Source organism: Apteryx mantelli, chromosome 2 (assembly GCF_036417845.1).
Source record: "Apteryx mantelli isolate bAptMan1 chromosome 2, bAptMan1.hap1, whole genome shotgun sequence".
Lineage (NCBI taxonomy): Eukaryota > Metazoa > Chordata > Aves > Apterygiformes > Apterygidae > Apteryx > Apteryx mantelli.
This window is the reverse complement of record NC_089979.1, coordinates 110,694,175-110,717,657: the sequence shown is the minus strand read 5'-3', so window position 1 is coordinate 110,717,657 and position 23,483 is coordinate 110,694,175. Positions and strand designations below refer to the sequence as shown.

The following is a 23,483-nucleotide window of genomic DNA, read 5'->3' as shown; positions in this document are numbered from 1 at the left end:
GAACTCTGATATGCTGTAATGACTGTGAAACTTGACAGCTGTTAAGCTGATGTATTGAGACCATATTTTGTCATGATAGGGAATATTACTTCATTGTTTGCTTTTACCCTCTGTGTGCATCTCGCTTTCTGTTGTTTCTTCTGGTTTATAATTTAATAGTCCCTGCTCCCTTTTGTTTAGTGAATGTGCAGCAACGTCCTTGTTCCTGATCATGGCTTTTAGGTGTAAGAGATGACAAAAATGAAATAATAATCATCCTGATTTATACTTTCTATTAAAGTGTATGTCTGGTGAATTTATTTCCACTTCATTTCTTTCTATAGTGCTACGCATGGCAAACAGCTGCTTCTACCAACAGAAACTCAGGAGAACTGACTTCACACTATCTGAGCTTCCCACTGTTCATTTTCCCTGAAATATTCATCAGTCTGTATGAATTTCATCTCGGACCTGGAGACAGATGCGCTATGCCTGCACAGTTGTATAACATGCCATTGCTTGCTTTTCTGCCCTGAACACATAATGAAATATCCTAAACGATTATAAAAGCTTTAGCACCACCTTCATTTCATTTTAACAGACCAATAAAAGCAACCAGTGTGCAAGCTGCTGGCTCCAGTAGTCCTGCATAAGCCATTAGCAAAACAACATTACTGGCTCTAGACAAAGAGAAACAGCAGTGACAAAAACAGGGATTGGCTCTGAAAAGAAGTCGACCAAGTGCCAATGAATCCAGAGTCCTGCTCTTATGCATGCTGGCTGCCTTGAGCTCTTTGTTTGAGGTTGAGAAAAGTCAGTGCTTTCTCATAATTTGTTTTACATTCTGGCTTTTTTTTCTGTTCTGTAAATATCCTTTGCAATGTTTCCAGCAATGCTGGCAACTTGCCAGGTGCCTGAGGAGCTTTTCCAGTTAACTTGCATGCACGGAGACCTGTCAAGTTTTGCATTTTACGCTTGAGACTGGCTCATCTGGCTTCTTCTTGTGCTCTCCCCCTGCAATGCTAGCAGCTAATGTATTTGCAGCATTACACCCCACACACCAGATACAGTGGACCGGCTTTGCAGGGCATGAGTCTCCCCACACGGCATTGTGCTCAGAGGAGTCCCAAGATTTCCCTGCTACATGGCCTTTGGTCACCTCACTGTCTGTGGTGAAGCGGAAGAAGAAATGTGCCCTTCTCATGGGACGGGGTGCATGAAGCCTTCTGTACTGGGCAACAAAAAAAGCATGGGGGGTGCTCTGTTTACATCAGGGTTGTTAAGTGTGCCTTGAAGGTACAAGTGGCATATTGCATGTTTCAAAGCATATACAAAATACAAAAATACCTACCTACCCTCATCAAATATGAGCTGGTGTCGTCTGTTTATGTATGATCCTCTGGTGTTTTGCTGTGCTTAAGACACAAAAGCACTGTTCAGTTTTTGGTACCTGTATAGACAGCCAGTGGTCTGGGTTCAGATGTGTGCTCCCTGCCAGAGCAGATGCACCCTGGGTGCTTTCTCATGAATGGTAAAACTCCCACCTGGGCAGGTCACAAGATCTTGGCTCTGCTGAACCCCTTGTCAGATGGGTTATGGTTAGACTTTGCCTAAGCCCTCTGCAAAGGCAATGTATGATGGAGAGATTTGATTCCGTGTTCCCTCTCTTCATTTTCCTGCTTTCACAATTGAAAATGCCATCTTTTAAATTTTGCATGTGAAGACATCATGATCACTCTTTTCCAGGAAAAGCTTTCATCATTTCAAACTGTCCTAAGATGTTCTCAGAGTATGAGCATTCCCAAAAATGGCTAGCCAGCTAGAGCAATTTAAAAATGCAGCATCTGCTGAAACAAGACAGATGCTGGAAGAGAAATGTAGATCACCTCAGGGAATGTGAGGGGATAGGAGAGAGGTGGAAATTAGCCCAAAACAGAGCTTGAAAAAAGAATAAATTTACTTCTATCATGTGCTATGTTTTAATTTATTTAATTGTTCATTAAGCACAAATAAAAGAAGAGAATTAAAACTTCCTTCCCCCCACCATGTCCTGGAAAAGCATTTAATAAATTAGTATGAAGTTTTCCCTTTCTTCGTTCTTCACTTTTGCAGGACTGAGTGAGCAGCACAGCATCATTGCCTTTCCCTGTTTTAAGGACTTTCTTTCTCTGTCCCTAGAGAACATCTGCCAGACATCTAGTTGGTTGTGGTTGTATGTATGTATCTTTAAATTATATTATTTTATGATTTGTTTCTCTTCAGCAGTGACTCTGTCACTGGCAACAATCTAAGAGTTTGCAGTCTCACATCGTGATTCCATGTGCTTCTCTCCTTGCTTCTTTTAACTTCACATCTTTGTACTTGTGATCCTTTGAAGAATGCTTGTCCTATTGTTTCCAATCTTCTAATGTCTGTTCTGATTTAAAGGAGATGTTTCTAACTTATTAAGAATACCATTTCTGTGGTAGCTTGATTTTTAAAATGGCAGTTTTTTGCAGAACTGTTCTGAAATGGGAAAAAAATTTCTAAATGATGATCTCTGGACTCTCAGTGCATTGTGGAATTGTTATTGTTAGTAATCTTTGCCATTTTGCTGTCAGTCTCATGTTGGTGTCATCCCCCTCCCTCCCGCCAGGATCAGCTGCTGCAGTCAAGGGGTTATGATTTGCTTTCATGAATGAACAGGGAGCTTTCTAGCCTGCTGGCTGCACACAGAAATTTGACATTTCATTCTCTTTGAACAGAATTTTAAAAAGCCACAACAAAAACATACCATCCAAAGAATTCCAACAGCATCCAGTTGTAAAGCCCTGCTAATTTCATTTTTGAAGTGTTGTTCCCAGTTATGTTCCCAATTATGTTTCCTTTTACTTAAATCAACATTGTACAGCCCCAAGAGCAGTCCATGCAGAAGCACCTGGAAGAATTCATCTCACAGGTGTAGTCCAAAACTATCCTGCATGTACAGGTGTTTTTTGCAAAATACTTTGTGACCACTGGGCCATGGTACCACAGCTATTGGGTTTTTTTTCTGCTCTAGGAGATAAAATATAGTTAGCCCTTTCGCTGCATGAGCTGATAGTATAGCTGCAAGCTGTAAAGTCTGACTGAAAGCTACTGGCTGGACTGGGCTTTAAGTGTGAAGAACATCCTTTAGTGCAAAGTTTTCCAAACTGTTGTATGAGTACCACTGATTGCACAGGAGCTGGTTCAGAACATATGTGGTGCTGCCTGCCTGTGCAAATGTAGTATCTGTTCATATCAGTGTAATAGCTGATAAGTTCGTGGTCCAAAAACTCAATATTAAATGGCTTTTTGGAGCTCAGAGGTGACCGGGGTCTTGTTTCACCTGCTGCATCACTTTCATGTTGCAGTGCATCTGGAAGAATTGCTGTAGTACCAGGTGTGAGATTTCCTGTTTGTGGAGAATTTTTTTCTGTTTCCCTTGTTTGTCTTGTTTTACTTAGTGATGCATTTTGTGATTCACTCTTCTGCAAATGCTTTGTGCCATGAACTTACATCATTAGTATCTCTAATAAAAACATAAAAGCTGAAAATAGACCATAGAACTAAGTGATTTCTTTCTTTTTTGATTTATTAGGAGGCTATTATGTCTTTATAGAAAGCAAGAAACTAAAGGACTGAATGAATCTGTTGAAAATAAGTAGAAAGACTGCAATGGAAATTTGGATTGGTGAGCCATTTCTGTGCTCTCAGGTCATGTCCATAGTAGCTGCTTCAAAACTATTTTTACTTCTGTCTTGCTTGCCTCCTTTTCATACTCAGCCCTGGAGTTCCCCAGCATGTTAGAAGTCTTCCTGAGTGTGAGAAAGGTTTGGGTCTGAAGTGAGAGACTCTCCTTGGAAGTCCTGCCAGTGTGCATGGTTTCAGCCATGTGGGGCTGCTTCTCCAATCTAACTTCACCTCAGACAACACTACAAGTTGCCTAACCGAGAAAATGAAGTGTTTCAGCTAGCTATTATCTTCTCAGACAAGCATGCACTGAATGAATCTTGTCTGCGAGTGCTAAAGTAACAGCCACAGACAGGTCAAACGATTAGTGCCCAGTCTGTTAGCACTGAGGGCTGTAGCCCATTTTACCCAGCTGTATATATGCCCGTGCGGATTGATACGTGTATTGCCCCATGATGTAACCTAATATGCATAAGCATGTTCTGTCACATGAGCAGACACGTGCAAGCAGCAACTGTGGACAGCCAGAGCAATTCATGTAGCATGAATAGAAAGTTCAGCTGTATTATTGCTCCTCCGTAGATGACATCAGATGAACATGGCTTTGCTCTATTAAACAGCAGCAGATACCAGGAGAAAAGAACAGAAGGGACCTAAGACACCCTCTACAAGCAGGAGGAAGTCAGGGAGAGCCCAGGCTGTGCCAAAGGCCTGAGGAACAGGGAGCACAAAAAAGGAAGATACCTGAGAGGGTAGGGAATGGCTAAAGATCAAGGGATCTCCAACAGGTTCTCCACAGCTCTTGCCATCTCTTTGCACGTCGCTTTCTGAGAAATCTCCCTTAGATCCACCTGGCTGCTCTTCTCCAGCCCAGACCTCCAGGTGGAGGGAAGGAGCACAGTGCTCTTGGCCCTACCTCTCCCCTTGGCCAGCTTGGGTTCTGCCCACCCTACGTACTCAGTGGTGATGTGCTTTGCACTGAGAGCTGACACACAAATGAACCCGCAGTTCCTGGCCAGCCAAGGGCAGGAGTGATCTTTAGTCGTCGCTGGCTGTAGCTTCATTACCTCCAAGCTCTCTGGCCCTGGAGAAGTCTGTGAGGGTATGTCGAATGGAACGGAGCAAGGCAAGGAATGGGCTGCGTGCCATAGAGTGCATTCTGGCAAGCTGAGTCTTGGCCACCGGTCACTTCTGGGTTAAACTAAGCCCACGCTTTACCTGCAAAAGGCATGGGGGCGTGTTTGAAACTGTTCTTTACATCTGGTTTTCAACCTGAACCCCATTTTCTTCCCCACCTGTTAACGGCGCTGACACTTGACCTAACTTGACCTTGGCTAACTTGACCTTGAAATCCCCAAACCACAAGGGGAACCCCAGGAACCTTGCGGGGAAGTGACCGGGCTGTCCCAGGCACCGCAGAGCATTGGCCCATGGCGAGGTTCCTGGGGTTCCCCTTGTGGTTTGGGGATTTCAAGCTAATAAACATCTGATAACCTTACTCCAGAGTGGTGTCTTCTACCTCTCCCTATTCCAAGTGTCAATTAGCGCCATTAACACTACCTCACTTATGCTTGTAGAGTGATTTATTTGATGCTATAGGTAGGTCCAAACCAGCGATTAGCGCTTAATTGAGCCTTTGCTTTTGCAAAGAGTGATAGCACTGCTTGCAGCAGCTAATGCTGGGGGAGTCTCACAGAATGATTGCTTGCTGTTCCTTTGTGGGGGCTTTTTTTGGTGGGGAGGAGAAGGGAAGGGTGTTGGGGTTTTTTTTAATTGTTTTACCTGGCATAGATTAGAACAGTGTCTGAGAGTAATTTAAGGGGTTTGCCAATGTCATAAACTTTGCCTTTTTAAAAAATTTATTTTTCCTCCTCTTTAAAACTGTGTTACTTAACTATCACACGTCAAATATTGCTGTGCCAATGGACCCTTAGCAAGAGGAGAAAAGAATTTATTTATTTTTGTTATTAAATATTACACGCTCAGTGCTTTGACTCTGCAACCTCTAGCTGTGCCTTTATGCATGTCAGCAGTGCAAATGGAGCCCAGAAGAAATCTGGACAAGGAGCTCTGCGTTTCCAATTATAATCAACAGTTTCCTGATTTCAGTGTCATTTCTGAGCCTTTGAATTTTACTCCTGTAACTAAATCTTAAGTCTCCTTTTTTCGCTTCATCGCTACTTTCAGATGTTGTGTGTGTATTTATAAGCATTGTCTCTTTACTGATTTTGCTCTGCCTAGTTTGTGAGCAGGTAAGCATGAGAAAATACTTAGCAACTGACAACAGTGCTGCAAGGGAAGTGACTAAATAAGCATTTCTGCATCTGCCTTCATTGCTTCAAAAGTGCTTTTAGTATTTAGATGTGTTTTTAAATGATATTTATGAAGCTTAACAGAGATTTGTTTTATTTTTGTTCCCTAGGAATAGCTAGTACTTTGTTACTTTGTTCTGTATTAAACTAGGGAAATCCATTTGTCCCAAATGTAGACAAGTTGGTGAAAGACTTTATTCAGGGAGAAAGGCAAGCAAAACTTCCCTGTGTAATACATTTCACACCAGAAACACTCAATACTTAAAATAGAAAAATTAGCTCTTCAGCTGTAAAAATGTGTTCCACTTCGTGAATTTTTATTAAGCACATTCTTTCCTGCTATACTTGTTAGTAAGTCTGTGAGCCTGATTTAAATCAACTGGGTGCATTGACTAATAATTTTAAATGAGAAAGAAAGGGGCAGGAAGAAACGTTTTGTGTGGATGTTCTGTGGCCCACATCATGCTGTCCTCCTGCCCTTTCTCTGGTTGCTGTAATAGTTTACTTGCCTTTGGCATTCCCACTAACTGCAATATCTGCCTCCTGCTCATACAGTACTGTGCCAGAACTGAAACTGGAGCATATTGTTCCATCATTAAATGGGCAATGTTGAATACTTTGGAAATTAACAGCTGCAAGTTCTTCAGCTATTTTTATTTGTACTATGGCTATAATTTTTCTGGTGTGTTTGTGTTGAAGTTAGATGAGGAAAGGAAAATAGATCCCCCAAGAGACTTGCTTTTTGGTTTTAATTAAAAAAAGTCCTGTCTAACAAAAGCATCAATAAAACTAATAGTATAGAGGGCAACATAGCAATTTATTCAGCATTACATGGGCCCCTTAGTCTCGTTGCTGGTATGACTTTCCAGAGCGTTTAGTGCAGCCTGGTACCTCAGCTCCATAGGCAACTTCCACAGTCAGCCCACCCCTTCCGCTTACTGCTAGTAGCATCTCTCTTAGACTTTCATAAAGATTAGTGGCAGCAAAGCAACTTTCACATTGCTGTTTTATTTATGCTTTACACTCTTAGCCATAGACATGAGCCAAAATCCATGGCAGCCACTCATCTCAGCACTCCTTCAATGAGGTCCTAAAATCAAGCTAGGAAAATTCAAGAGAATGGTTGTAAAGTGGGATTTCTCAAATATCCTTTGATAGTCCAGCTACAGGGATTTTTTTTTTCCCCAGAAGTCTCATGGGCATGTATCGGGAACAACAAGGCAGAGCTAAACTTTAAAACTGCAGATCGCCCTGAGGACATGGATTGGCTTGTTCTGGTACCATGGTGGTCAGGTTCTTCTCTGCTTGTTCCCCTCCCAGTGTGAGACAGGTCTGTGGGTGCAGAGCACCTTGCCCACAGCTCTCAAGAGATGTTGTTTCTCCAGGGTGATGGGGAGATAATGCATGGGGAAAATCAATATCACAGAGTTTGTTGTAGGCACTTATTGGAGCACCTGAAATCAATATTCTTTATAAGCAGTTGTTTTGAAGTTTAGAAAACAGCGAAAAACAGCGGTTGGAAGGTTTGGAGAGGAAAAAGAAGATTTTCCCTTAATGTTGGGCCTTTGTAATGTTCTGTCTAAACTGCAATGAATGCAGGAGCAGAAGGGAGGAAGCCCATCCTGAAGCATTACCCTTTTGGAAAGTATCAAAAGATACTCTAGAGAAGCCTTGCTGTTGACCAAGAATAGGAACAAGACATAGGTGTACTGTTTGTTCAGTTGCTAAGCAATTTAGTAAGAAGTGGTTTCCTTTAACTGAGAAGAAGGTCCAATTCTTCTGTCTTTTCATGTGTTATGCCAAAACATTCATTCCTTAGGCTGGAGGTCATTTAAAAAAAAAAAAAAAAAAAAGCTTACCATTATGAGAACTGACAGCCATTATTTTAAAAATGTTGGAAATGTATGAGTGTGTATCTGGTTTGGAGTGGAACTGAGCAAAGGAGGCAGTTTGCTGCTGTTCTTATGCAGTAGCCTAAAACTTAAAGGGCACTGTGGGCACTGTTCCCACTAACATTTGTGCACATGCTTATCTTTGCTATTATGAATAATAACTTGGAGTCCTCTTTGTGCATATTTGAAGGGTTGAGGCTTTATCTAGTATCTTATGACTAACTTTGGGAGTCTGTGGGTAAAGATCTCTGCTACTAGAGAGACATAGCTTAGTAGACATGAGTTGGTGTAGCTGTGTTTAAACCATCAGAAATTTTGGTCACTCTTGAAAAAGAACAGCGTCTTGGTAAGCATGAGCCAAGGGCAAGGAACTTTTCAACTTTTCTTTCCCAAATTAGAGGTTAAGCATAATCCAAAGTGAAGTTCTTGCCTTGCACTGTGAAAAGATGAGATCAAGCTTTCCAGTTTTCTACCCTGGGCTGGAGTGAGGAGCCATTCCTAACTGGTGATATCATGCCTCTCTATCAGGGAGGGCTCCCAGTCTGAACCTCAGTAGAAGCTGAAAAATGGGAACTGCTGCCTTGCACAGAGGAGAGATGCTGCTGATCAACTGATTAGCAGCAGCAGGCATCCATTTGCAGTATAAAAATGTCAAAGTCGGTGCAGTCTGCTTCCCCTCACTAATACCCTTCTCAAGGTGCTGTGGTTCCTATATTTTGGCCCTGCTACATGTCATTCAGAGTCTGTGTTTGTGATATCTTTGGCTGCCATCCTGTTGGTTTCTGACCCCTGATGTGAGTAGCCCATTTGGAAAAGCGAAGGGAGGAAGCCTTGATTGCAGCTCAGAATTTGTACATCTTGTTCCAATGCATGGAATTAGCCTCTTTTCTACTGCCTGGTGGGTTTGATTCTGGGGAGCTGAAGGGAGGAGGGGAGTGAGCTGACTGGGGTCTGAAATTGTTTCGTATAATCCATGTTCTGAAGACTTTAATGGTGGGATCACTGGAGACTGCTAAGTACGATTCTGGTTGTATTCTTTGGTTGTTACTTGTTAATTCCAGCTGGCGTATGCCCTGGTGCAAGAAGAATTAACCCCAAATTTTATAAGCTCTCTTCTTTTCTTACTATTTAATCCTGTTCACTCACTTAAATGGGGAAAGGAATGAAAATCTATCTATCGTACTGGAAGTCCGCTGTGATAGATGATAGGTAATAGTAATAAGACCTTGCTCCTTGTTTAAGCAGCGTTCCAGTCTTGTCTTTGATCTTCCTTTCCCTTTCCTTCCCCCTTCCCCCTATTTCTTCCATCTATTCTCAGACCTTTTCTCCACTTTTCTTGCCTATTGCTTTTGACACCTCATTCTCTCGTTCACTTCTTCTCTGCCTTGCTACTCCTATTCCACTTCTTTCTCCCATCTGTGAGTGTACTACTAAGTTTACATTTGTGGTTACGGTATAAAGGGTTATCTGTCTGCACAAAACTGTCCTGAAAAGATTTAAGAACCGTGATGCTGGTTTGGTGCCTTCATTCTGTGATACTGCTTCCAGTCTGAAATGAAGGCTGTAGCGCTTGGAAGAGCGAAGCGCTCTGTGTCAGCTCACGGCTCTGTGAACAGAGAGGCAGCAAGTCGAGCTGCATCCTGCGGAAACAGAAGCAATGCCCTTGATACCTCTGGAGGTGCCCACTGCTTTGACAGGGATTGAATTTTCTCCAAAAGTTTGACTTGCACAACATTGTCAGCACTGACCAAATGTGTCAGTGTGTCTGTGCTTGTTTCTGAGCTATTGTCGCTATTTCCATCTGTTAATGTGGGCAGGCTACTGTTAAAATCCTCAGCATTTCTAGTCCAGTTGAGTAATTTTCTAGCTGCTAGGTTTATAAATTAAACATTTATGGGCATATCTCATGCTATTATCCATCCATAGCAGTTCCTCCAGGCAGGAGTCTTTAAATTTTTTTGGAATGTGGACCACATGTTAATGGAGAGCAAATATTTCATTTGTGCATCATCTTGCTCTTGCAGTTCTCAGTTGCAGAACATCCCTAAGGTAACTTCAGATATTCTTTGTGAGGAAAACAATCTTAGTGAAGAGATTGTGATATCTCTGTGAAAGGGAGAGGGGAGTTCATTGCAGCATCCTGACTTTTTTGTGTGTTTTGTCAAGTCATTTTCCCATTCCCTTGTGTTCTATTATCTGCAAGCAGAAATAAAGGAGAGCATAACATCAAGTGAACCACAGACCATAAGTATAGTAACTAGAGGTCCAACAGTGATGGTTAAGAAACTTGCATCATAACTATTATTGGAAAAAGCTGAAAGATTGATGGTCCCAAGAAAATCCACAAGGTATATGGTGGAAGGATGTTTGGGCAAGGAGCATGCACCAATTGAACAACAGTGGAAGCATGTAAAAACCTATCACCATCCAGAATGTCCTTTGTCAGGTTGTGAATTGCGTGGATTGAGAGGTGAAAAGCAGTATGAGTTGAGCTAAGATGTGGTTGCTGTACCAAGAATTTATTTGAATTTGTCTGATTATGTATATCCAGTATCTATATATATAGATATTCATCTTTGGAACCTGCCGTATATACTTTTTTTTCTGCCCCCCACCTCTCCAGGAAGCTGTGTTAAAAGCTGTGATTATGTGGAAAAACACAGGTGATCACTAAAACTGAGGAACTGGTGTTTTTAGGAAAATGCCAAATACTGGTATGCTTTTGTTTTAAATGAAGAGATTTGTCAAAACTCTAAGTGGATTGTGTTGATATTGGCACATTAGACAAATGAGGACACAGGAGATTATTGTTTAGGTACATTCACACTCCTAATAGAAGGAAAATAAATGTTATGGTTTTGTGTAAGAAGTTACTTTATTTTGAAAAATGTCTTGCCATTAGTAGGCATCGTTACTTGCCAGAAATGCTTAATTATTTATTTATTTGCTGCTCTGTTTTTTTCCATGGGAAATACTCCAAAGACAAATACTTAATATTTCTTCCTGTTCAGATAAGAAACTGTGAGATATAACTCTTGGATTGTGTTTAGAATGGAATTTAATAATCATATGCTTTCACTGTGGCACTGCATTGGACTATCTAAGTGAGAGTCAGTTTAGGTTCTTAGTTTAATTTAAATGTCATAGATGTTTCAGTCTACCTGGTGAATATCTGCCCCAAAGTCACAACAGAGTACCTACCTGAAAGCTTGAATTGACTTGTTTGACCCAGTGTAATTTATATTTAACTATTCTGCTGATTCTGCTGTTTCCTTTTTTGAGGAGAGTTTTGGCCTGAGAAAGAGACGTGTTTGCTGCCAATCGGTAGGAACTTTCATAGACTGTGCTTTGGGTGTGTGCAAGACTAGAAAAACTTGATTATTAACCTTGATGAATCCAAGCCCATAAACTCTTTCCTGTGTTCTAGGGACTAAATCCCAAAGCAAACAGTTCTCTGGACTGCAATGTGGTGATGATTGTATTTCAGCATTTTAATGTTCACATTAACACAGCTCTGCCCACTGAGCTAGCCTTGCAGATCAGGCCAAGGTGACCTTTGATGGATTACTGTGTGAGTGTCTGTGTTTAGTGCAGGGTGTAGATAGTCTAATGTCGCTGGCCCAAGTGAACTAAAGGTTCCTTTAGAACTGTTTCTCCAGGGCCACTTTGGTCATTAAGATACACTGGACCTGCATCATAAATCATAGATCTGTGCTTTTCTCTGTGAGACAGAGACACCTTGTGAGGATATGAACAACACAGTAGTGATGGCTGTTAATGGAAATACCTGTAGGTAAGCATCTGCTGACTGGGCTTACTATTAAGCAAGTGGGAGTTGACCAAGAACAAAGCGCTCTCAATAGAGTGTTTAAGTAGATACTTCTTCTTAAAGAAGCATTTGGATTCTGACATGTCGGTGTTCCTCAGAAGCTGGTTTTCAAATATCAAAATGTTTCCAAGATAACCTCTTTAATCTCTGCTGTATTCAGCTATTTGCCCATTTAATACGTGCCATATGTAATCTGATTTAAAATGAGCAGATGCTCCTAACCACGATATAACATTAAGCATAGTGGGGTTCTAGAATAAGCTGTCATAAAAGTCAGAAGTTGCCTTGGCCTTGCATGCCTCACAGTGGAACAGCAATTAGATGATCAGTATATGTCATCATTACTGTTTTCTTTTGTCCCCTGCACTGGGTGTGTGATTTGTCCCAGACTCTGTGTCTTGTTTCTTGAGACTGAGGAGTCACTGCCTTCAGTGATACAGCTGTTTTCAGGACTTTCAAGGCACAGGGATTTTGATGCAATATCTGCATCAATTTTGGAATAAATATCTCAAACTGAAAATGGAAAAGTTTTACTTGAATAAACAAATATTTTGTCTTCCAATGGCTATTCATAAAGAAGGATCTGAGAAAGGTGTACATCACTAGATTAAATGTCAAGAATGAAAAAACAGGTTAGTTGGAAGAGGAGCAAGAATTGCTATGGTTATGCAGCTGCACTCTGCCCTGTCAGCTCTCCGGAGCAAATGAGAGTGCGAGGGATGCATAACATGAACAGAACAAAGCTCAGGAACTCCCAAAGCAACTGCCCTGAGTCGTTGTGACCATCTAAGAAATCTGCTCTCCTTCAGCCTTTGATGGGCTGCTGTAGTTTAACTGACTGGCATCTGTAGCACAGTGCTGTTGTTTGCTCTGAAAATCTTGTCTGTTCTGCAAATGACCAAGAAAATTGAGTTCTGAATACATCTTCCTTTATTCAGTCTTGCTTTTCTTTGCTTTTATTATTAGGGGAGATGAAAGACAGCCCCTGAGGATTTAACTACTAGGTAATATAAAGGCTGTTTTCATTCTTGGGATGGTAAAGGGTAAGAATGAAATGTACATAGAAAACAGCTGAACATGCCAGTTCAGCATGAACTGAAGGGATTATATGTTGGTATGGTTTAGATAAAAATGTGTGAAACCCAAATCTAAACTTTGTTCTGAATAATACTTCAAATAATGTCACTTTCTGAGAGGAGTCAGTGCCTAGGGTTAGTGCTGCAGGTGAAGCAAGCCTCCAGTCCTTAGTTAAAGGAAAGCGATTTTGATATCATGTATCTTGATGGTGATACGGAAAGTGTTACCTATGCTCATTGCAAGCTTACAAGTAAAATCCTATTGTTGGTCTTCCGTTATCTGTGAAAGCTAGTATCTGTTTTATTTTGTTTTTAGAGAGACTGAGGGAGGAGATCATAAATATCCTCACTTCTGGCATGTTCCTGCTTTCAATTCCTGATAAATGATCCCTCTCTACTCACCCCTTTTATGCATTGTTTAATAAGCTGACTTACGACTTACTCTGCTGCTAAAGAATGCAAATAATAACCTTGTTTTTTTATTTCCCATGCACATATAAAAGGAAACAGAGTAATTGCAGAAACTAAATTCAATTTTGGAACTGTGGAACCTATTCAGTACCATTTGGAATAGATCAACTACTTCTGGTGGAGCAGGGAAAATGTTACATCTGTTTCCTTCCAGTTGGAAAAAAAGATTCTACCCAAACACCCGCTGTGAAGTTGCGGATATTCCAGTGGGATGTTGAATCTCTTTTTTTGCTTTTCTTGCAGGGGAAAATGCTTTCAATATGTGGCATGCCTCATGCTTTCTTACAGAACTGCCATATAGAATTTTCTATGTAAGATCAGCTCCACCAAGGAGGTTTAACACGCCCCCAGCTTTTATATCTGTACAAATGTTGCTGAGTTAATGGATGTGGAAATAAGAATTTAAAACAGGTCTTAACCTTCTCTGGTGTTAAGGATCTCTGGGCACTTTCATAAGTATTTGGCTTGACATCCTAACCTAGATCCAGGTTGGAAATTTCCCATAACTCTGTTTTCCACAACAGTTTGAAGAAGATTCAGTACAACTGTTCCATTCAAGCCAGTCAAATGTTATTATTCGTTTATCTTATCAGTGCTCAAATATACCGCAAGCTATTTAACAGACTTACCATTCTACCAGTTGGTGACTGCTGCACATGAGAAGGCAGTGAAGCCCTGTACGTGTATGAGGTTGTATATTTGCTACTTACTGACATTTCAAAATGTTTTATAAACATGTGTATATACAGAAACAAAGTATGTGTTTATACATTTTTAAAACACTCTTAAAGTGACATACACATGTGGATTTCCAACACGGGCGCAGTATTACACCGCTCTGTGCATTATAATAGAGAGACCCTGTTCTTTGTTAAATTCTAGCAAACACATATTTTCCCTGTTTCTGTGCTGCCCTGTGGGGGCAGCGCTGTCCGCGGTGCTGAGCACCGGCCCAGAGGCCAATGAGCGGGTTATGTTCAATTGACGTGGTATCACGCTAGGACTGAAGTGCATTTACAATTTGCGGCATAATGGCCAAAAAAAAAAAAGGCCATAAATGGCTTCTCAAATGAAATCGCATGCAAGGGATATTTGTGTTTCTTTTATGGGAAAGGTTAATAGAGCTAAATATGAAGTAATGTTTTTTAATGAGAGGCTATCTAATGCTAACCTCACATTAATTCCAAATAAAAAATGTGATGATTAATGCTTCTACTCTGAGCACCAGAAGAACTATTAAGTATTAGCTGCTTGTGCTGAAATTTTACTTTTGCTAAACACGGAAGAATAAATTCAAGGTGGACAAGTTACTTCTGCTAGGAATCATATATGGGTAGTAATCCCTTTTTTCTTGGGGAACAGCCAGAAAGACTGGCAAGAAACAGCTCCTTCTGAAATACGTAATAGGAGTTGTATGACTTTGTAATCTTGGGGCCTTGATGGAGTGACTGTATATTTATTGTTTAGCAGGAGGGAAGGCTTGAAACTAGTAACAGGTAGAGGAATCGGTATCCTATTATACAGGAGTCTTCTGATGTATCTTTGTTGGCTTGGTGAATAAAAACTACTAAAGACCAGATTACGTTAAAGGTAGAGTTGCTCCTGTCTTTTGCGACAGGAGTGTTTGTTGAAGTCATTGGTAACAGAGCTTGTGAGCTCAGTTTCTTAGAATAGTTTGGAGAGGGGTCACTTTGGCCTCATCTGTTAGCATCACCAGGGAAGAATCAGGGATGAATCAGGGATGAATTTTGATGGATTCAGGCAAGGCTAAAACAAAACGTATTTTCACTTGTAAATTGTTTTCACCCTTAGGCTGTACTTTTCGGTCTCTGTATATGTTGTCTGTTATTTAAATGGATGAGTTTCTGCCCTCTCCTTGGCAATGGAAGACCAGTAAGCTCACCTTCCTGTCTCTATAAAACCAATCTTTCAAACTTTCAACATGCAGAAGTCCCTCTGATACCAGTGCACCATATTTAATGAGCAGCTTGTATCTCATGATGCTTTCAGCTCTTTGTCTAGGGGCTGAAATGGATAGTGTTCTGCTAACTGATACAGTTTTAAAGGTCAAATCCTGTACAATATTGTGAATAACAATGGCCAGTAACATGCCTCCTGGAACTGATTATTTAGTCTGGAGTGAATCACTTTGTAGACTGCCCCAGCATTTCATCTGCACTCCGTAGAGCAGCTGCCAGGTGCAGTGACCAGTAACACTGGAACAGATCTGTGCAGGTGACTTTTGCAAGAGGCTTTCTATAAGAAAGGCAGCAGGCATAGCCAGTTGTTTCTCAGATGCTGTGGGACCATGTGGTCAGAAGAGTGTTATCCTTCCCGTATCCTCAGTTAGTAGTTCTGATCTGGCTGGAATACAGAGTTCTGGGTTTAAGTTGGAACAGGAAATCTTTTTCTAATCACACTGTGTGTTGCTGAGAAACAATGCAGTCTTGCTCAAAGTCTTAGATACACTTTTAGTTCTTTCTTCCTATTCATCTATGGATGAATAAATCCTAGCAGAGTGTCAGAGCCTGTAGCCACAAGAATGAGATTTGGATCAACCTGCACTCTACTAATATGTAGGATATACCCAATGAAATGAGAGGATTTAACAGCCACTGACTATTTGAGTCATCCCAGAACACTAGGAGCCATTTCTTTCTTGTCAGTATGGCAGGTCACTTGGTTAAATTCCTGCTTTTTTTTTGTTCTGAATTTACCTATTTGGGTTCTTTTAACTGTAATCCATAATGGAAATTGTGCTGTAACATCTAGCTTTTTATCTTGTTAAAAAGAGAAAGCTAGCCGCTCAGTTGCTGATAACCGATAGTTTCACTGACTTAGTGATCAATAGCAGACCTGTGCCTCCTGCCGAATCTGGCTTTGAGCAGATGTCACAAACTCAGTCTGAACATTCCTTCAGAATACAGATACCCATCTTCCTCCCCCTCCTCCCACCCCAAACCCTTCCATCCACCAAAGGCTTCTTTTTTGTTGCTTCCCATAACAAAAATTAATTGTGCTTGTATTGGAAAGTATTTACTATGTGTAGATGGGGTTGTAATAGTTTGCTTTCTAAAACTCCAGTAAAAGCACTGGGCATGAATCCACTGCTTCCTTGATTACAAAGAGTGATTGATTAATCAGACAGCTCTGTGTGTGTGTGTGTGTTTTGGTTTTTTTTTTTTTTTAGTTTATTTTCCTGTGAACTGAAACATAATGATGTGCAGTGTGGAGGATATTCTTTCTAGACAGTATTTCTGCAAATCCTGCAAGGCATAACTAATGATTTGTAGAATATCTTCAGACATTCAGTGAGCAGGCTGCCTACTTTCTCTTCCCCCACACAGTATGCGCACACATATACTTGTATTCTGTATTTTATGGTGTGATCAAAACCAATCTTTGGTTAATGTTTTAGTAACTTCTTCTCTTTTTCGTTGTTCTTACTAGCAGCAGCAGCATTTGCAGTTTCAATCTGTGGCAGGAAGCATGTCTCCTTTCTTAGAGAAACCTGAATGAGTTTAGAGGCCACAGAAGAGCACAGCTTGCAGTTCATGTTGCTGCACTCTGTCAAAGAAAACAGGCTACAGGAGAGATGTTGATTTAAAAAAAAATAGTCTCATGTGGTTTTTCTTTTTTTACGAATACCACAGTCTTAAGAAATGTTTTCAAGCATCTGGCTAAATCACATACCATGAATTCTCTAGAGATTACACATGCACACCCAATTAGACCTGCATCATTTATTTAAAAAATGAACATACTCCTGTATTTATTTATATTTTTAGCTGTGTCAGATTGATAAAGGATGTAGAAGAAGAAATTCTGTATCAAAAATGCGGAGAGATGTTCTTTTAGAAAAGTTAAAAGCATCAGCAGGGCCATAACTAAGCTTAGTTTAAGAACCATAAACACACTTTTTGCTATTAGTGAATGGGTAAATGGCTTTTTAAGACATGGACAAACACTTATTAAAAATTCTTTGGGGGTATAGTCTGCCTTCATACAGGAGCTAGCAGAGTGGACACCAGCCCTGATATCAGAGGTCCTTTTGTATCACAATAATATGAATAGTCTTCCCTTTCCTTGTTTCTTTAGGTCCTTTTGTATCACAGTAATATGAATAATCTTCCCTTTCTTTGTTTCTGCTTTGTGGACTGAAGTGAGTTGCTGCCAATTGAGGTTTCTTAGCTAACTTGAGAGCTTAAATCTGAATTATCTCAAACAACTGCAAGGACACAATCCTTGAGGTGAGGATCAAAACGGAATGCTGCTAGAATACTTTCCCTTGCGCACTTGTATGACTCTGCACCAGCTTTACTAAGAGGCCAGCGTACTCACTCAGAAGAAGAATTTGGGTCTTGGCGAGAGACAGATGATCGTAGTCTGCTTCAAAGGATGTGTGTGGGATGGGAAAAACTAATCCATGTCCTAGCTACCCTGTTCATCTCTCTGGTATCTGAGTACTAAAGAGATTTAAATCCTCGGAGGCTAGGGTATTCTCTCCTCCTGCTTATCAGTGAATTCCTGTGAGGTCTGTTAACCAGCAATACAGACTATGGTTTGTAACCTTCTGTTTTATGTCAAGGTTTACTCAAATAATGTTGCTATGGAGATCAGTAGGAGTTTTAACTAAGCAAGGACTGTAACACTTTGTCCTGTGTATGTAAATCTTTCTGATATGTAGTGTGTATCATACTCTGCTGTGCTGCTTACATTTGAGGTCTACTTGTTTGTTTGCCTGATTCCTACATAGGAGAGCTGAACAACTTCCATGCATTATTCATAATAGTGTGATATTAAAAAACATCAGAATCGCAATTGGCACCTGCTGTGCTAGGTCCCATGTAAAGACAAAGCCCTGTCCTGAAGAATTTTTAGAGTACGTATCTAAGCCCTGTAAGCTAGAAGGAAGCTTGTTATTAGCAAAACTTTCCTAGGCTGGAGTCTTTGTCATGGTAGCAGTAAGTGTATGTGGCTGTCTGAAACAGAGAGGTCAAAATAATTTAAGAGGCAGAAACAGAAATTTTACAACTTGGAAAGGAGGAAGAACCTTCTCCGTTCATTTTAGAACTTCTAAAGTGGATTAAGATATGGGGACGAGGGCAAGCAGAACAAATACTAAATATAAATGTCTCCTTTACATGGGTAAGTAATGGATATGCAGGCTCCATGTACTCCAAAACATTGCTGGGAAAGTATCAATTAAAACACTTGAGACGGACAAAGGCTGAAAGGGTGTTAAGATAAACAGTGGATCATATTGGTCCAGAAGCAGGAAGAAAAACATATACCAGCATACACCCCAAGCTGAATTCTGCAATGAGACTTTCCAAGGGGTTGACCTGCAAACAGTGGCATTTTAGCCAGGGCCTGCTGATTCACAGTCCTCAAAGGCAAAGAGCTCAAGTGTTTTTTCACTAAATCAGCAGTGTAAACACTGGATTTACAAGAGTGCTGTGTTTGCAAAGTAGCACTGAGAGAAACTCCTCCCATTTCTAATTTCAGATTAAAAGGAAATGGCATGCTGATGAACAGATTCAGATGGAAAGTTTAAGAACTTGGAAGCTTTGAAGGAAGAAAAAAAAAAAAGAGGGGAATAGGGCAAATGTGGAGATTAATATTTGGAGAACAATCACTTGCTCCAGCAGAAGTTATGGAGCCCTCCTGCGTGTGCTGCTTTAATAGTGGCATCAGTTTTAGAAGGAAATGAGGCTTCCACTATTTTTATCCTAAGGAAAAAGCTGCAATCCTTTCAACAGCACCTAAAGCTTGTGCAGCTTGAAGGCTGCTGTGAGCCCTTGTCATATGATTAGTGGAAAGGTCTGATCACATGCATCAAAAGTCTCTCTTCTTCTCTTCCTCCTCCCCCACCTCCTGCTCTAGTCTTAACAATTTAATCCATAGCAGTTTGTCTTCATGGGCTGTAATTGATCTGTCTGTGATTTAGCTCATCAGATGCTCATTAAAGAACTTGCAGCCTTTGCTATTCATGAGGACTGAGAGTTGGAGATCTAAAAACGCTTTGTCTTTGTCTTAACTGGATTCATTTAGTATTCTGGGATTCAGGGAGGCTAATAAACTTATATGAGCTATTATTTAAAGGTGAGCTGCCAAGAGAACATGAAGGATGATCCAAGCGCTGCGGATGTGCTGAGCGCTCTCTGACATTGGATGTCAGGTGTGAGCAGCAGAGACAATTGTTGTTAAAACTACAGCAAGAGATTCCTTGCCGCTCTGTGGAAGAGGTCCCAGAATGCCCTGTCTCTGCATGATCAGATAATACAGCTTGCAGTGGAGCTGCTGAAGCTATGTCTGTAATGAAGACAGTATTTTATGCTAGGGATGTCAGCAGAATATGCAGAAATATTGTGTGTATTATATATACAGTTTGCGCTTGACATCTGGTTTTCCTTTTTAAGCATCAGTATTGTTCTTGGTCGATGTCTGTACTCTGGCAGTGCCTGTAATAATGTGCATTTCCCACATTGCCTGCACACACGCAGAGAAAATGCCTGTCACCATCCTTTAAAAAGGATATACTGACAGTCTGCAAAAGAGAACAATACTACTGGGCTGCAGAAAGCAGTTTCCTTTCCCAAGTGCTTTAATGAACACTTGAAGCAGTTCCAGGCTGTAGGAAAATGAGATGCTGTCTTAACGTGGGTTCTCTGTTTTGTTCCTTTCCAAGCCTGACTCTGTGCATCAGAGAATTCCGTAAAGATGAATAATTCCTTGCAAATAACGAATTAATTGCACAGGCATGTGTCTAGTGTTGTCTAACTGGGGATGCCTTGGAGTTTAAGTGACTATAACCACAATGGACTCTTAAGTTCCCCATATTCTTGAGATTCTTTTAAGACTCCAGGTCTGCCAGGAAATATATGCAATTGGATCCTGTGTCTTTGCAGAGCCTAGTGAACTATGGTTGTGTATTGTGTGAATCTATGGGGCCCCACAGACAGAGCCCTGAGTGAAGCATCTGAACCCTAACAGGGCACGTTACAGTTCAAGTTAACTAATTTCTCAGTTGTTTGTGTTTTAAATTTGTGAAGTCTTTGGTAATAGAGATCTTTTCTAATTGCTCAAAGTTACAGTACTTATAAATACTCAAAAGCTTGTGTTTATAATCACACATTGTCCTATAAATATTAATACCATTTTTTTCTTTCTTTGTAGTGTACAGAGGCCAAAAAGCATTGCTGGTACTTTGAAGGATTATATCCTACATATTATATGTAAGTAGTCATCACTTTCCTTTGTGTTTTCAAGTGATGATTAGATTCTCTTGACTTTTAGTGTTATTCTTTCACTAATTATACTTTTTCCCATCTTTTGGGAAGTGTCCATTTTTTTCCCCTTTTCCCTATTGTGAAAAAGAAAAAGGTATACAGACTCATTTCCCCACCATTTCAGGCTGCTGCTTTTCCTGTTGAAAACAAAATGTAAAATCTTAAAAATGGTTCTTATTTCAGAACGCTGGAAGGAAACACAGGCAGAACTGTGTGAGGAGACAGTTCTCCCTTTGTTTTGAACAAGGGCAGGTAGGAAGGCAGAATACCAAGAATGCTTTGAAAATAAGTTTGTCCCTGTGGTAATACTGTTGTTTAATTTAGGGAGTTGAGATGATTTGTTATCCATGGCATGGCTGTCCTTTTGATGAGTGGCATTTACATTCACATCAGGATTGGATGTGAACCTAATGTCAACGAGTTGTAGGTGCATGATTGAGGCTCTTTCTGAATTGCAGTTTTCTCTGACTTAAATTGCCCAGAGCAACAACAAAGAGGTGGGGGAAATGTGTGGGTGGGAGGAATTGTTCCCATGGATTTGGAGTTAGATGTGGTAAACTTCATTCCTGGACTGTACAACTTAATACAGTGACAGATATACATGTATTAATTTAAGGAGAGAAAAAAAAAGGGGGGATGGAGGAATAGGTAGCAGCAACAGGTCATCTGTTTCCTGAGCAAAATCTTCATTGCTTAAGGATTGGAAATTACTGTAATCCTTATGTTGCCCAAGAACCTCCCTCCCATTTCTTCTCCGCCTCCACTTCATCTGCCCGAAACAGGAGAGAAATGGTAGAGACAAAAAGCAGCCAGGAAGCTAGGCAAGAAACAAAGCTTACTGAAAGAATGAACCACTTACTGTGTGGTTTAATCATCCGTGCTCCAGAATATGAACTGGTTAGGAAGTGTTTATGCCTAGAACTTACTATCTTTTTACCAGGTGACTAAAATGTTGAGAATTACTCATAAACGGTTGGCCAGAACAGATGGGTGAATTTAAATAAGTTAATTTTTTTGCATACTAATGACAACAGGACTTTGATTCCACCTACATTTTATTTTATTTTGCTGCAGTGTGGGAAAGGAGCTGGGATGTTATGAAAATCCTGCTGTACCTTGACATTCAGGAGCGCATTATTCATCATCACCTTGGTGTTCTGCTTATGTTTCTGCCCACACACTTTTGCAGCCAACGTTTGTCTCCCTTGTTAACACAAAAAGGTAGCTATTTGGATTTTGGGTGTTAGCTCAGACTCTTCATACCACAGGTAAATAAATACACAGCAAGTCCTGCAAAAGCAACAGGTACAAAGAGGAGGCTCACTGTCTGCAGTAGATCTGACACAAAGTTGCTTTCTGATTGGTTTCCTTTTGGTTACTGGTTTATTGCTTTTCTTTGTGTGCTGAAATGGATTATTCTGTAGAAAAGCAGTGTGTTTATTTTCCAGTCCATCAGAGAGGTTAACTGGAAGTGCACACAGCTCTGGACATTGAAAGTTGTGCATTACACTGAGAATTGGGAGAGTAGCAATAGTGCTGATGGGCCGTTGTTAAGAAAAAATTGCTTGGTTTGGGAGAGTTTGTTTTAACATGGAGGGAAAACTGGTATACATTGACTATATCAGGTCAACCAGAAGACCATTGCTAGTGATTGTGTTGGTATGATAGTTACTACAGTACCCTGTTATCCAAGACATTGCATAAATGCATAGCAATTGCCAGTCTGCTGGACAGTCTAGGTCAATGGAAGAAGGAAGGCGCATGGGATGTGGTGTATGTGCTCAATGATTATTGTAGTGCTCATGTCATGTTAATGCTGTTATTATTATTACAATTGTGAGTTTTAAGTGGGAAAGAAGAAACACTAAAGAAAGGCAATAAGGATTTGGCGAGGATAAAGCTTAGAGGGTAGGCGATGTATGAGAGTAGGAGGGGTTACAAGTGAAGAAAAGTGGAAGGGAGGGGAGGGAGGGTATTTGAGCCTGTAAGAGCTCAGTACATCTAAAGGGGGACTGAGCCAAAACTGTAGGAAGATCATTGATATCTGCAGTGTCTGGAGTTTCCCGCTGTGCTACTTCTGCAATTTCAGTTCCCTTTGGTTAGGACCCCTAGCTGGTTCCTACCTGCACTGTCTCTTCACACCTGTATGGCAGAGGAGAGGCACAAAACAGGTCTGAATGTCTTCTAGGGTGAAGGTCTAGGTCATTGACAAGCCAGTCCAGGAGTTTGCAGTTGTCCTGCTTCTCTCTTCCTCTATCCTAGTCCCATCACTTTGGCACTTGTCTGACCATTCACTGAATTAATTCAACTTGCTATCCCACAGAAAGTTGTTCATTTTAGCACATTCAAGTCAGAGTGTTGAATCGGCACGATACAGTTTTTGGTGAGCGCAAGCACTGGTGAAATGGGAGGGAGGGAGTAACATGCATATTGTGGGGGAGGAGAGAGGCATGAATAGGATCTCCTCCATTAGCATATGGTTAGATGTTAAATCATCTGAAGGCATAATATGCAACTTCAGCCTAAGAGCGCCTCCTCTTTGCAAATCTAGATCTGGAATGTGCTGTAGTGAACGGGCTATATTTTGTCCTGTCACTTCCTGGAGCAGCAAGTCCACAAGAAGCAAATACATTTAGTCACTCAAGTACATAATAGATTCCATTCCATTTTTACTGGTTTTCTAACAGGGTTTTTTTCCACCCCATTAATATATGTAGTCTGGCCTTTGGTCTTGAAACCCTCCTGGCAGACTATTATAAAACTTTGCAATCCTTCTTAATGATCCTCCCTGTGATTTCAGTCCCAGGCTGACAGTATGCACACTCTTGGAAACGCTTTGTTTTATAATGAATAGATTGGCATGTCAGTCCGGGAACATGAAGTGCTGTGTCTATTCACAGATACAGTGTGGCACACACAGAGCGAGGCCTCCCTGGACT

At 40.8% G+C, this 23,483-nt stretch overlaps 1 protein-coding gene and 1 pseudogene across 2 annotated transcripts in view; both read left to right on the top strand.

The window, feature by feature from the left end:
- Positions 1 to 23,483, top strand: part of VOPP1 (VOPP1 WW domain binding protein) — a 72,609-nt gene that overhangs the window by 24,806 nt on the left and 24,320 nt on the right. The window contains exons 2-3 of one of the 2 annotated variants that reach the window (XM_067291211.1): positions 20,432 to 20,490; positions 21,619 to 21,765. In XM_067291211.1, coding sequence (XP_067147312.1) covers positions 21,642 to 21,765 — 124 coding nt within the window. In that variant the 5' untranslated portion in view covers positions 20,432 to 20,490; positions 21,619 to 21,641. The remainder of the gene's footprint in view (positions 1 to 20,431; positions 20,491 to 21,618; positions 21,766 to 23,483) is intronic. The other variant, XM_067291212.1, reaches the window with a different exon arrangement.
- LOC136991466 (U2 spliceosomal RNA) lies at positions 3,207 to 3,372 on the top strand (annotated as a pseudogene).